The sequence below is a fragment of the Pholis gunnellus genome (assembly GCF_910591455.1).
Source record: "Pholis gunnellus genome assembly, chromosome: 13".
NCBI lineage: Eukaryota > Metazoa > Chordata > Actinopteri > Perciformes > Pholidae > Pholis > Pholis gunnellus.
Window position 1 is genome coordinate 2,307,833 of NC_136540.1, and position 12,969 is coordinate 2,320,801.

A 12,969-nucleotide genomic window follows, 5' to 3' on the forward strand; every position below is an offset into this window, starting at 1 on the left:
ACTCCAGAAGGGAAAGCTGTGGACATTGCAAGAATACAGCTTTTGCAATCAAACATTTAAATGTGTGCTCAGGTTAAAATGAACCCGGCTACGTCGTCTAAGTCGGTCCAAATTTCGCTGCAAACGCAGAAGAATAATGTGCGTTATGTAACCCAGGTCTCTGGCTCTGCCTTTGGCTTTCACACACTCACATATAATCCACCTGTCTCCTCCCTGCCCATGCTCACGTAACATCCTATTCAGCTGTGTTAACGCCACGAGATATACTTCTCAGTCCCCACGCCTTCTGCTCCCCAGAGGCACATCCCGTGTAGTAAACCAAAGACACCTCTCCTCAGGGCCTCAGTGCTGGAGGAGGGATGGAGGGGGCGCTTTGGTTGTCATTGTTTTAAGAATCAGAGCCCCCCGCGGTGTGAAGCTCCTCCTGATAAATATTTCATGGGACGCCCCATTAAGATCAAAAGAAAAACCGGCGTATTGTTATGATTCCAAGGAGGGAACGTCTAAATATTCCCTGTGTGCTGCTCCCCTCGTAAGGACTCCTCTGATGTAAACAAGTGATTCTAAGGTTCCTTCTTTTATCACAAAAATATTCTTTCCATATCGTGTAATGGGTTTAAAAAAGGGAACGACTGTGATTAAAAAGCTGCATAACATAGAAATCAGGCCGCCTTTGGTTCCCAAAACTGAAAATATGGTTTGCGCATTTTTAGCGACCAAAGGCCACGAATTCGGTTCGACATGGAACGTCTTCTTTTTAAATGAAATGTTACAGACATTCAAAACACCAGGGACAACGATAGAAATAAGTTGAATGACTTTATCCTGTCTGATAATGCCGTTTTTCATAAATACATCATAATACAGGCGATAAACCAAACCCATCAAACACAAACACTTAACCCCGTAAGAATGCTTTAATCTGAATCAGGAACATCCACATTGAGAAGCCTCCACCTGCTCCATGAGAGAAATGACTCACATGGACAGTGTTGTGCAATCTATACATTAGAAGTGACATTTTAAATGTTTACAAGACAACATAAAACTTTGTACGACACTCAAAATGAATACAAAAATCATATGATGTTTTAAGAGATAGATAATCTCCGGCAGATATTCCTAATGATAATGCTTGTGAACTAATCAAACATAAGGGTTCAAACCATTAAAGCTTTACAGTCTCGTATACAAGCCCATAAAAATACACGACATCTATTTACAGTTTGTCAGAGGGCTGAGATTGTCTTCTCTATTGACAGACGACTCCACACTTTACCTCTTCCTTTGTAGTCGGATAAAGGCCAGACAAACCAGAAACCTTTTGGTTTTGTTTACCTACATTATGTAAGATGTGTGTGTGTGTGTGTGTGTGTGTGTGTGTGTGTGTGTGTGTGTGTGACACATGATACTTACCAGTGGAAGAACACATTGTACTCTGACCCCTCCACCGACTCACATCCTGTCAGATGGCTTGACTTGACATTATTATAAGGCGATGCTCTCCTTTCATGTCTCACTTCCTGTTTGCTGTCCTGTACCTGTGACATAACCGACCAGCAGCTCAACTTAAATGTCACCACGCTGGGGTTGATACGCAGACATCTGACAGCAGGGCAGAAGGAAGAAGGATGGCCGTTTGAACGGATGTCAGCGGGACAGAAAGGGTGTCGTTTCACAGATCGATGAAGGTACCATTAGGTATTATTATTAGGTTTAGGTATTATTAGTTGGATGACTCTGGATATGGCATTAACTTTTGTTTTTGCTCTGAATGTATTCAGGTTTTCAGTTTTTGTACAGATATTGTTTACTTAGTATCCACATTTTGGTGTGACTGATCTTTTTCTTTTCTCCTTTTCACCTCTTTTTAAAAGAAATGTTTTAACATCCCCATGTTGCGAGAGCAAATCAAAACAGCCGCTCACAGCTTGAAGCCAAACAAACACCGATAGAGGAGTCATGGAACCTAACGTGATGAATCCCGTATGAGAATAAACAGAGCTAAGAACACCATCATCTTCAAAAGCACCATAACGTCTCACTCACTGGTTACCCCAGTGTGGACTCTGACATCCGTTCCTGCCTGCTTGTATTGTACGTTTTTTCTCACAGTCAACAAACCAAATGAAAGTACCACAACCAGCACTGAATTTACCACCATGTATTGTCTGTGTAGCCAAAGCCTGTTATAATGCATCTCCAGTGACCTCCATTGATGTCCAAAAACTATTAAAAACACATCAATGGAACGCAATTTCTATTTTATGTTGCTCATGTGCATCAATCTGCAGATTTAATGGTCCCCAAATCGTGCACTACTTACTCTTGCTTGAGTATAATTTCTTAAAAACTACATCGCCCAGCTGTTTGAGCCTTAACGTTTATATTTCCATCCTGTTTCTAAAGATTAACGTCTTCAGTAAGAACTAATGAGCAGCGGGGTTGTTAGGAAGTATTTGAGAGGACTTTTCAAGAGATTAGTCGATAATAACACGAACTATGGAATAACACCCGCCGTATCTTTTGATAATGCAATAACACCGCCCACCAATGGAATAAGACACTGACGTTGCTTTTAGCATTACATAACGGAAACAACCAGCCCAGTGTTTCCAGTATGAAACCTATTCTCCCTGTGTGTGTGTGTGTGTGTGTGTGTGAGTCTCTTGTGTGTCTTTGTCTCTCTCTCTCTCCTGCCAGTTGACTGGCCGCTCCTGTTTGTCCAGTGTCACATATCAGAGCGGTACCGGACCAACACAGGGTTCAGTTCTCTGCCTTTTTGTCCTCACAGCGAGATAGTAGAACTTCTGATTCATTAATGATATCACATTTTGGCCTGCATTGATCCTGCACTGGTGGTCTAAATTGGTCATTCGCAGACAGATATTCACCTTTTTATGAGATTAGTTGCAGTGGTTCTCAAACTGTTTCTGTCACGCTCCACTTTGGAGGAAGAAAAATGTTCATGCCCCAACAAAGTTATTATTTTAAACGGAGGGAAAGACGCTGTAGACATCTCAACGCTGATTGGCCAAGACTCGACGCGTCACATGAAAGATGTTTTATTGTGAAGGTCACGACATCACCTTTTCTCCTCGTCTCACTCCAATCTGAGAAACGCTGGCGCTATTTTGATTCAAAACGGCGAATTTCGCCGAAAAGCGACAAGTTTGCAGGTATGAATAAAGTTCTTGAAATAAAAGAATTCTGCATTTCGCCCGCGCCCCACCTGCAATACCGCTGCGCCCCACTAGAGGGGCGCGCCCCACAGTTTGAGAACCACTGGATTAGTGGATGCAGTGTCAGCAGAGAAAGTGCTGTTGATGCCTGATGCACATATTGCTGGGATGGTGACACAGAGTATTTAGGGCACTAAAAGCTTTGGCCAAAGGAGAAGTTGATGTAATCACAAGTGTTTTTCTTGTTCATGGAGAGATTTGCGTGCTTTCACTATCAGACAAACGTCTAAGAAAGAAGAATTAGTTCTTTTTCTGAAATTAGAAATAAACTTGAAACCTTTAACTTTAAACTTTAAACTTCAATTTTAAACTTCAATTTTAAACTGAAAGAAACAAAAAAGTGGGAAAAGTGAAAGGACGACTGCATGAATAGAATTGAGGGAAGATACTTAAAATTTGAACTCTAATATTTCAACTTAACTTAAAGAAAGAAGAAGAGAACAAGAGTGAAAGTGAGGATGAAAAATGAGGAGGGATGAGCATTGTTAGAATTAAGAGTTAATTTCACTGTTTAGGGTGCAGACAGATATTGTGTAATATTGTATAAATACTCCAATTTACATATTTATAGGGTATTAGAATAACTCCCAGAAGTGATTTAGTCAGAATTGACATTCGAGCAACAGTCCAGGAATGACTTCTTTGATTTTTCTTCGTTATTTTCACTTCACGTTGTTGCTGAGCTGGCAGCACGTATGGAATGCCATTCTAGTGAATGAAATTGTGGCAGCTGTTGTGAGGATGAAGGCAGCAGTGGTGATGATAATGTGGAGGATGATGATGATAATGATGAGGAGGAGGAGGAGGAGGATGATGGTGGCGGTGATGATGATCGCAGTGCTGCTTGACGTGAGGGCGACGGCGGTGACGGACGGACGATGATGATAAGCGAGCGGCGTGATAATGAGCCGTTGAAGGGAAAGCTAAAGGTTGTTTTGTTTTGTTGTTTTGATCACTGACACACTTCACCTTTTCACACAAAGGTCACGACTTCAGCAGGAGAGCGTGTGAATCACTGCTGTGTGTGTGTGTGTGTGTGTGTGTGTGTTAATATGCAAAACACAGAGCTATTGTGGAGAATATGTGTGTGTGTGTGTGAACTGTACAGTGGAGCCTCCCTGCCTGATGTGTGTGTTTAGTGCGTGTCGGTCTTATTTTGTGCAAATCTATATGTGTCTATTAGCTCTTACAGTACCCAGAGGTTTTTACACGAGTGTGTGTGTGTGTGTGTGTGTGTGTGTGTGTGTGTGTGTGTGTGTGTGTGTGTGTGTGTGTGTGTGTGTGTGTGTGTGTGTGTGTGTGTGTGTGTGTGTGTGTGTGTGTGTGTGTGTGTGTGTGTGTGTGTGTGTGTGTGAGACCGTGTTTGAGCCTTTATTGGCTCCCAGTGGGTCGAGCAGAGTTCCTGACCCCATTTCCTGCTGTTGTTGACACAGAGAGACATTCAGGCCCCGGGGCTCCAGAGACCAGACTCTGGCCTGGAGGAGCTTCCTGCCACTGCTGCCTACTACAACCACTTGATTTGTCATTGTTTCGATTGCTTTTTTTTATTTTTTAACCCCTTTTACTGTTTTTTGGCATCCGTCAAACTGCGATTCGGTCTTTCTGGACCGTGAGCTCAGGACCTGACTGGACAGACACGAGGTTTCTACATGATCCCTGTTACCACGAGAGCTGCAGGATCTCGTTGTTTTGTCACTGAGCATGTTTTTTATGTACAGCAAGAACAAGAGATAAAGCCAACTAGAACCATATTCAAACAAACTTTTTTTATTTCCACCTGGAACAATTTGAGGGTTCTACCTAGAACCCGAGACGACCCACCGAGAGTCAGTTTCCTGAATCTGTGTCACGAGGGTTTCACCGTTTCTCCGCCCTCTTTAGAATACCGGCTGCAGGTCCTGAGTCTGTTCACTCCGATGTGAGAAGTGAACGTTAACGCAGATGATGACCGGTTTCTTCTCTCCATAGTCGCCAAAGTGCTTCCACGTATCTCCCCAACATTCTGACACTAAAATGGCAAAGAAGTACTTTGTTGAGACCTTTCTCTGTCTCAACAAAAGAAAGTATAAATAGATTATGTAAGGGGGGAGAGGACGGGTCTATTGCCTATTTTTAGTGGATTTTCCGTGTTTTAAAAAAACTCCATATTCACACTTATTTTGGTGGAAAGGGGAATATTTTTGTGGTTAAGTTACCTCAAAGTTTACATTATTTTGTCAAGATCTTAAAATGAAAAATAGTCACGATGTTCATGCTGGTAATAAAGAGAAATACGTTATTTATATTGGAATCATTAGGATTATATTATCTTAATTAACGTGGTAAATCCTTTAAAGGTTAAGGTTTAATTTATATAGTTATAATTGAACTATACATAAAGTCATTTATATTATTCTGGACCAATGGCCAGACACCAGCTGTGGGTGTTACGTGACTCTTCACCTCGTGTTGATTGGGTGTAACTGTGTGAATGTGAAACAGCCGCGTGTGGAGTTAATGTCGTGAACGTGGCTTTAAAGTAATAACAGACTTGAGGTTGTGCCGTATTAGTGTGCTGATACACGACTGCAGCTCACAGGTGCCAACAACCACAGCACTCCATGTTGCATGTTATTGCTTAATTAATTTGTCAATCAACCACTGGAATTACGACCCATCGGCAATAATAATGAGCTAAGTTTTCATTTTGTAAGACAATCTGCGGCTCCGTGTTTGGTGTTTTTCTTTTTTTTGAGTCGTTGTTGTGTTTCCAGTACCACGTGACAAACTCTCCGCTTGTATATCTTTGTGTTTGTTCCAGGTCGCTGTCGACAGGCGGCCTTTCCGACAGCGAGCCGGAGGAGACGGAGAGCGTCGCCCGGCCTCCTCCCGCCCAGAGCTACAGCTGCTACGACCTGGACGACCTGGACGTCGCCTGGCTGGAGCTGGTCAACCACGAGTTCAGACAGATGGGTGAGTGCGAGAAAGACTCGCTGCCCAGATTTCATAGATGACGGCCAAGAAGCGCTATGACATTGAACAGAAAAACATACTCGTCACTAAATGTCGAAAGAGTTTTCAAAGGCACAGGAGTGGCCAAATCAACCAGGACTGGAATCTGAAGGATTTCCACGTTATCAGAACTTTCTGTCAGTTGACTCATCGATTAATTGACTCGATGTTTCAGCACTAACAGAAGAAACATGGACGATTAAGAGAGTCTTTGTTTATGATTAAAGCTGCCGGTTTAACAAATTGACAGAATAATAAGGATGCGTTTAAGTTATGTAAACTGTCCTCATTTATCATCACGGTCAGTTCATCAAAGGCTCCCCGAGGAATGAGACCAGCAAAGGATTTGACATCTTTTTAGCTTCATTTCTTTTCTTTTTCACACCTGTCCTTTCACAGTCACATCACTTTTACTTCATACGTTCCATCAAAGCTCAACTTCAACAGCCGTTTCTCTGAAATGCAACATTTAAAAACGTCTAAAAAGGCCTTAAAGTGTGGTTTCTGAAACCTGCAGATGCTCTGATACTGAAACTTTCCTCACTCTCTTCCATCATCACCCGCTCCTTTCCTCTTCTTCTGCAGTTACTGTCGCTTTCTCCCTCCTCTGCTCTGCTACATCCTCCATTTTGCCTCCACGGTGACACCTGCTGACCCCCGAGCATCTCTCCCATCTCCACCATTTCATTCCATATCTGATCGGCTCCTTTCAGATAGAGCGTCCTAATTGTGTTTATAAATCCCCGCCGGGGTTTCGGGCCTTTATTTCTGGGACACATTCTCCTTAAATCAAACAAGCACACACACACACACACACACACACACACACATTGGCTCTTCCTGGAGCAGAAAGCGTTTAGTTTTTTCTCATAACCCTCAATGCAAGAACAAACAAACAGACGGTTGATTGGTTCCGCTGGGCGAGGCTGCACGACTCTGGACTCATGATCGGGTGACTCAGCATTTTCTATCTCAGTCCTCCACTTACTGTATGCATGTGTGTGTGTGTGTGTGTGTGTGTGTGTACTTGGAGACAGAGTGTTGATACTGGACATGCTGTAATTCTGGCAATTTTAAACATTGTTCTCAGTTTTGGGCTTTATTTGATTTTCAAATTATTCAGTTTAGAGGAAACTAGATTTATTGCAGAGAACTAAGTCATCACAGCAGCACAACACAATGGAAAACTTACTGCCTATCAGAAGTAATAGAGAAAAGACACGATTGAATATCAGGCGTCATGGCATTTAAAGCGTTCAGTAAAGTTAAATAGGAATAGAGAAGTACAGGAAGCCACAGAATGCATCAACAAAGTGCAGAATAAAAGCAGCAAAGAAAGATATTCAGTGTGTGTGTTTGCCTTTGGTCTGTGTGTGTGTGTGTGTGTGTGTGTTGAGTCGTGAGCGCATGCACACACACACACACATGATAAATGTGCATCTGCATGTGCCGACACATGAACAAACACGGAAACACACTCACAGGAGATAAATATAAAGTAAATACACTGCGCTGCACACACACATTCTCAGATATGTGTGAACGGTGGTGTTGCTTCCCTCCCTCCTGTGTGTGTGTGTGTGTGTGTGTGTGTGTGTGTGTGTGTTAGTTCATGGTGTAAATGTCAATGCAGGTTAATATCTAACTCTACTTCCCTTCTCTCTGCGGCTTCTTTCCTTCAGTTCTTCGTGCGTACCAAAGTTTGTGTTCATGGTCAGATTCACGCCTAATATATGGAAAATGAAGTTGACTTGTTTGCAGCATCGGCAGCAAATGTTCACATCTGAAGATCATTTGGAAGTGAAACAGTGTTTTGGTCTAAAGCTCCATTTCTTTATATTTAACTGCAGCTCAGGTTGTAAATGAACTCAAGAACCAGTAAATAAAGTTGCATATTTATTCATTTCTTAAAATCTTTTTGGGATGGGAAGGGATTCAGTGACATGAATAACGGATGGAGACACAGGAGGCAAAAAAATGACTCCCAACTGAATCCTTCAAGTAAATCAATAAATAATCCTCGACTACAGACTCCAGGACGGCAAAAGTTTCTTCAGCACCTCGTGGTGCAACTTTCATATTTTGTGTCTGAGCAAAAGATTCACACAACTCTGCAGATTGTGATTTGATTTGTGTTTGTCTTCGTTTCATTTACGGTCTCCAAGTAACGCCATCTAAAATGCTTTTTTTGTATTTAAAAAATCCAATTAATCCTCTTTAATGTAGCTAGGTTTAATGCCTTGCTGTTATCCATTTTGTCTAATTATTGTAAATCTCGTTGCATATTGAGATAATAGCATTCAACATCTTTTTGCCACCGTCCTGGAAACCAGACTGTTTACTTTCCCGCTTTTTTTTACGAGGAAGAAAGCTTTCATTTGCTAGTTAAATCAGTTTTCATCAACTATTAACCAGCCTGGGAGCAAGGCATTACTTTGAGATGCAAATGGAGCAGGAACATGAATGCTAATGCCGACACATATTGGCACAGTGAACTGAGCTGTCGGCAAGAAGGGCTGAGTGACACATTTTTATTTATTTTGTTGGCTTTGATTGCAAAATGGGCTTGTAGTGACAGAGCACATGTAGCGTTTCTCTGGTCAACTGCACACACGCCCACGTCCTGCCGCTCATTTTCTGCACATTTTTATCCAAAGAAAGAAAACAGAGAGCGACACATGTGAAGGAAAGCCCTGAGCATTTCCAATTAAAGGGTTTTTTGGCCCAAAAAAACCCTGAATTTGGTAAATTTGGCTCACTCGTTTTGAGCAGCTTTCCATTACTGTTATCCATGTCGAAAATAAAAACCTTGAGTGTTGACCCTGTTACTGCACTCTTACTTTTTAATTGCTCTGTCCTGGCCCAGTATTTCCAATATAACACTTTTTAAAGTTTTACTTTCTGTCGCCCGGCCCACCAGCGCTGCCAGAGCTGGACGAGCTGACGATGGAGTGCGTCCTGGTCGAGCTGGAGAGCGCGTGCGAGGAGAAGATGCGGCAGGCCATCGAGACGGAGGAAGGCCTGGGCATCGAGTACGACGAGGACGTGGTGTGCGACGTCTGCCGCTCGCCAGAGGGAGAGGACGGCAACGAGATGGTCTTCTGCGACAAGTGCAACGTCTGCGTCCATCAGGTCAGATATTTAAGTGGCTCATCTCTCTCTTCAAGCGCATGTGTGCCCGTGTTTTTAAGTAGCACTCATCCTCGTGGCTTTTTTTTTTTTAAACGTTCTTTTACAGAATAAGAAAATCAAGGTTGTTCAAAGACAAGGTTTTGCTGTTGTCCTCAGAGCTGCCTTACATATTCGACTCATATTTTTCTCCCCCGGGGCTTCATTTATCATCGGCGTGAGCGTGCAGGCACAGTATCAGCTTCACAAGTGGTACCTCTGACATCTCGAGGCTCGAGGGGGCCGCCGGGGTGTTTGTTACACCGGGACACGGTGTTAATTGTTCTGTCGGCCCCGTTGGCGCTGACACACCTTTAGTGTCACCAGACTGCCTCTGCTTTCCTGCTGTTATGACGCTGGATGGAAATAGTTACATCCAGCTGCAGACCTAAAATTTCACTCTCAATGGGGTTAAAAAGCATGAAATAGAAGAAGGGTTGTTGAGAAAAAGATGGACAAAAACAGGATCATCCCAGTTTCAAAATGTGAAAATTGTTTCATCTCATGCATGTGCTCAAATGAAAAAAAGGTCAGTGTTTGTTGTCTAGCTCTTTTAGTTCACCAATTACTGACTTTAAGCAAAAAGATAAACTCAATGCATCACACAGTTTACAAACTATCGGGACCAGTTCAGGCTGCAACCTCTGAAAAGGGAAGCCGATGCTGAAGTGTCCTAAAGCTGCATTCTCTCTAATGTCCACCAGGGGGCGACTCCTCTGGTTGTATAGAAGTCTATGAGAAAATGACTCTACTTCTCTCTTGATTTATTACCTCAGTAAACATTGTAAACATGAGTTTATGGTCTCAATCTCTAGTTTCAAGTCTTCTTCAATACAGCATGATGTTCATTTAGTAAATGATGGTCCAGCTAGAGTCAAACAGACCATAAAGCAGGGGATGCTTTAGGGCGTGGCTACCTTCTAAGGTTCGGTTTGTACTTAGCTCCACTGTCTCGTGTCACTTCTGGTTGCGAAAAAACGAGATGGAGACGGACAAAAATCAAGATGCGACGGCCACGATGCCAAACTCAAGGCTTCAACAACGGCCGTCCACAAACCGATGGCTGACGTCTCGGCGACTGTGTGTCCACTTCTTTTATACTGTGTGCCAAACACGAGGAGTCATGGAAACAAGTAACAAATATCGAGAGGGAGTATTCAGTAATGATAAAGCTGATATAGACGGAACACGTTCAACACTGACTGTTGCTTCCCTGGCCGTCTTTCTAACCGTCAGCAGGTGGAAAATGCTCCGCTTACTGAAGTGTTTTGTTTCATCAATAAAACCTTTCATCAATAAAGTGCTTTAACTGCTTTTAAGGTTGATGAAGTCCTTGGTGTCTCATTTTCTTTGCTTTCAGTCAGTTCTTTATACCTTTCCATTGTTTTATTAGCTCTTGATGTATTCCAGCTTTTCAGTCATATAACATTCGATGCAGCCTTCCTTCTGTAGAGTCAGACGAGTGATTGCATCCTGAGGCCAGGCCTGAATTTAGCAGCAGTGGGTCTTGAAATCATGTTTGGGGATGCCCAGTTTTTTCTTTTTTTCACCGTGCAATTTCATTTGGGCCTCGACCAAAAGAGCGATAGAGTGATTCGACTCGTTAGAGTTGAGATTTGATAGATCTGACGCAGGCGTTATAGTAATGGAGGAGAAAGAGGCGTTAAGAACGACGGTAAATCATATCTAACGATAAAATCATTCTGTTTCTGACCGACGGCGCTGGAGCCTTTCAAACATAAGCTGTTATGTTGGCATGAAAAACTTTCAGGGCACTCAAATGTGTTGGCAGAAAGGGGAAATGGGCGGAGTGTTGATGATACAATAACCTGCATAACACCAAGCAGCATGTGGAAAATGTCTTGCTTCCGTAAGTCGATACAATATGTGGAGGAATTGTTCAAGAGTGCATGTTTTTTTGTTGTAGTGTGTTATTGGAGCAGCAGTAAGCATAACTTCTTAAGAGGATTCAGAAGGGAAAAAGCGAGGAGTTTTGTTTTAATCTGAGGAAATAAGCAGCAGACTGTCATTACTTTTCGGTTTAAGATGCAGCAACCCCTGAAAGTATGCCGCTTCCAAATGTGAAAAGCCATGAAAACAAAACCATGGGGTGGCTTTGTGGTGCAGCTGGTTAAAATCAAGTCTCTCTGCAGTCTCTTGCCTCTTTATGGAAGCAGTTAAACATATTTCTTTCAAATGATTTGTTCAAAGTTATACAGAAGCCAGCAGAGGCTGTTTTCGTGCCTGTGGGGACATTCTAGCCTCCAAAAGTCACATTATCCGTCTCGCAGTGTCCCGTGTGTATTCACTGTGTGTCTGCTGGGTTTCATTTCCTGATGGCATGGCCTGTGAATGCACGGCACACACTATCACATCTCTGATACGGCAGCTTCATTGCAATCATTTTGTGTTGACAACACACCGCGATCAAAGAAAGATGAAATAATAGAGGTGGTTAGAGTCAATAGTGGCTGTAATAGATTGTGTTTCCAAAGCACATTTCCAATTGCTGCAAGTTTATTTTCATAGCGTGCTGAAATGAGCCGAAATCATTTTCTGCCTTGTGTTCACTGACAATGTGTTTGAAAGAACATGCTGCCTGTACATGAAATAGAGTTATTTAGAAAAAGGTAGAAAACAGGATCATCCCGGTTCAAAACAATGAACATGTTTCGTCTCATGCATGCACTGAAGTGATTGATGTCGAGCTCTTTATTTCACCAAATATTTACTTTATTAAGCAATGAGATCAACTTAATGCATCAGGACACATAAAATACCATCAATAAACAATTGTTTGCAAACTATTTTCTACCAGTTCAGGCTGCAAAAGTGAAGCCAATGAAGAAATACCTGAAACGTGCATTCTTTCTCTTGGCCATCAGGGGCGACTCCTCTCACTGCTAACAGACGTCTGTCTTGTCTTTTAATATTATTTGGCACAACAACTGTCCACCCTCTAATGGGGCAAACCACGTTAGAGGAATATTTTGAGATTTTTGTGAAAGACACTCATTGGTTTGGATTTTTGGATAAGAAGAAGAAGAAGAATGACACCACTCTCATATCTGTCCACTAAGTATGAAGTTGCTGCTAGCAGCCGGTTAGCTTAGCAAAAAGATTTGAAGCAAGGGGGAAACAACTCGTCTGGCTCTGTCCAAAAGGTACCAAAGCAGGTTTTTAAAGTGCAGCGATCGACACATTATATTTCGCTTGTTAATCCGTACGAACCCGACGAGGTGGATTTTGTTGCCTTCAGACATAATCTCTTCGTCTTCTGCACGTCATCACCTCTGCTAACTTCTCTCTCCCCCCCTGTCGCAGGCCTGTTACGGCATCCTGAAGGTACCCCAGGGGAACTGGCTGTGTCGGACCTGCGCTCTGGGCGTCCAGCCCAAATGTCTGCTCTGCCCCAAGAGAGGGGGGGCCCTCAAGCCCACCCGCAGTGGAACCAAGTGGGTCCACGTCAGCTGTGCCTTATGGATCCCTGAGGTGAGACTCGAGCAGGGGCACAAAGACCTACCAATCAAAGACAGGCCTACCTGTATGTTGTGTGTGTTTCTGATCT

At 42.8% G+C, this 12,969-nt stretch overlaps 1 protein-coding gene across 1 annotated transcript in view; it reads left to right on the forward strand.

The window, feature by feature from the left end:
* jade2 (jade family PHD finger 2) overlaps window positions 1–12,969 on the forward strand; it is a gene marked incomplete at both ends in the record, with an annotated part of 137,792 nt that overhangs the window by 56,123 nt on the left and 68,700 nt on the right. Inside the window, 3 exons of the mRNA XM_079172251.1 lie at window positions 6,043–6,194; window positions 9,154–9,365; window positions 12,726–12,893. Coding sequence (XP_079028377.1) covers window positions 6,043–6,194; window positions 9,154–9,365; window positions 12,726–12,893 — 532 coding nt within the window. The remainder of the gene's footprint in view (window positions 1–6,042; window positions 6,195–9,153; window positions 9,366–12,725; window positions 12,894–12,969) is intronic.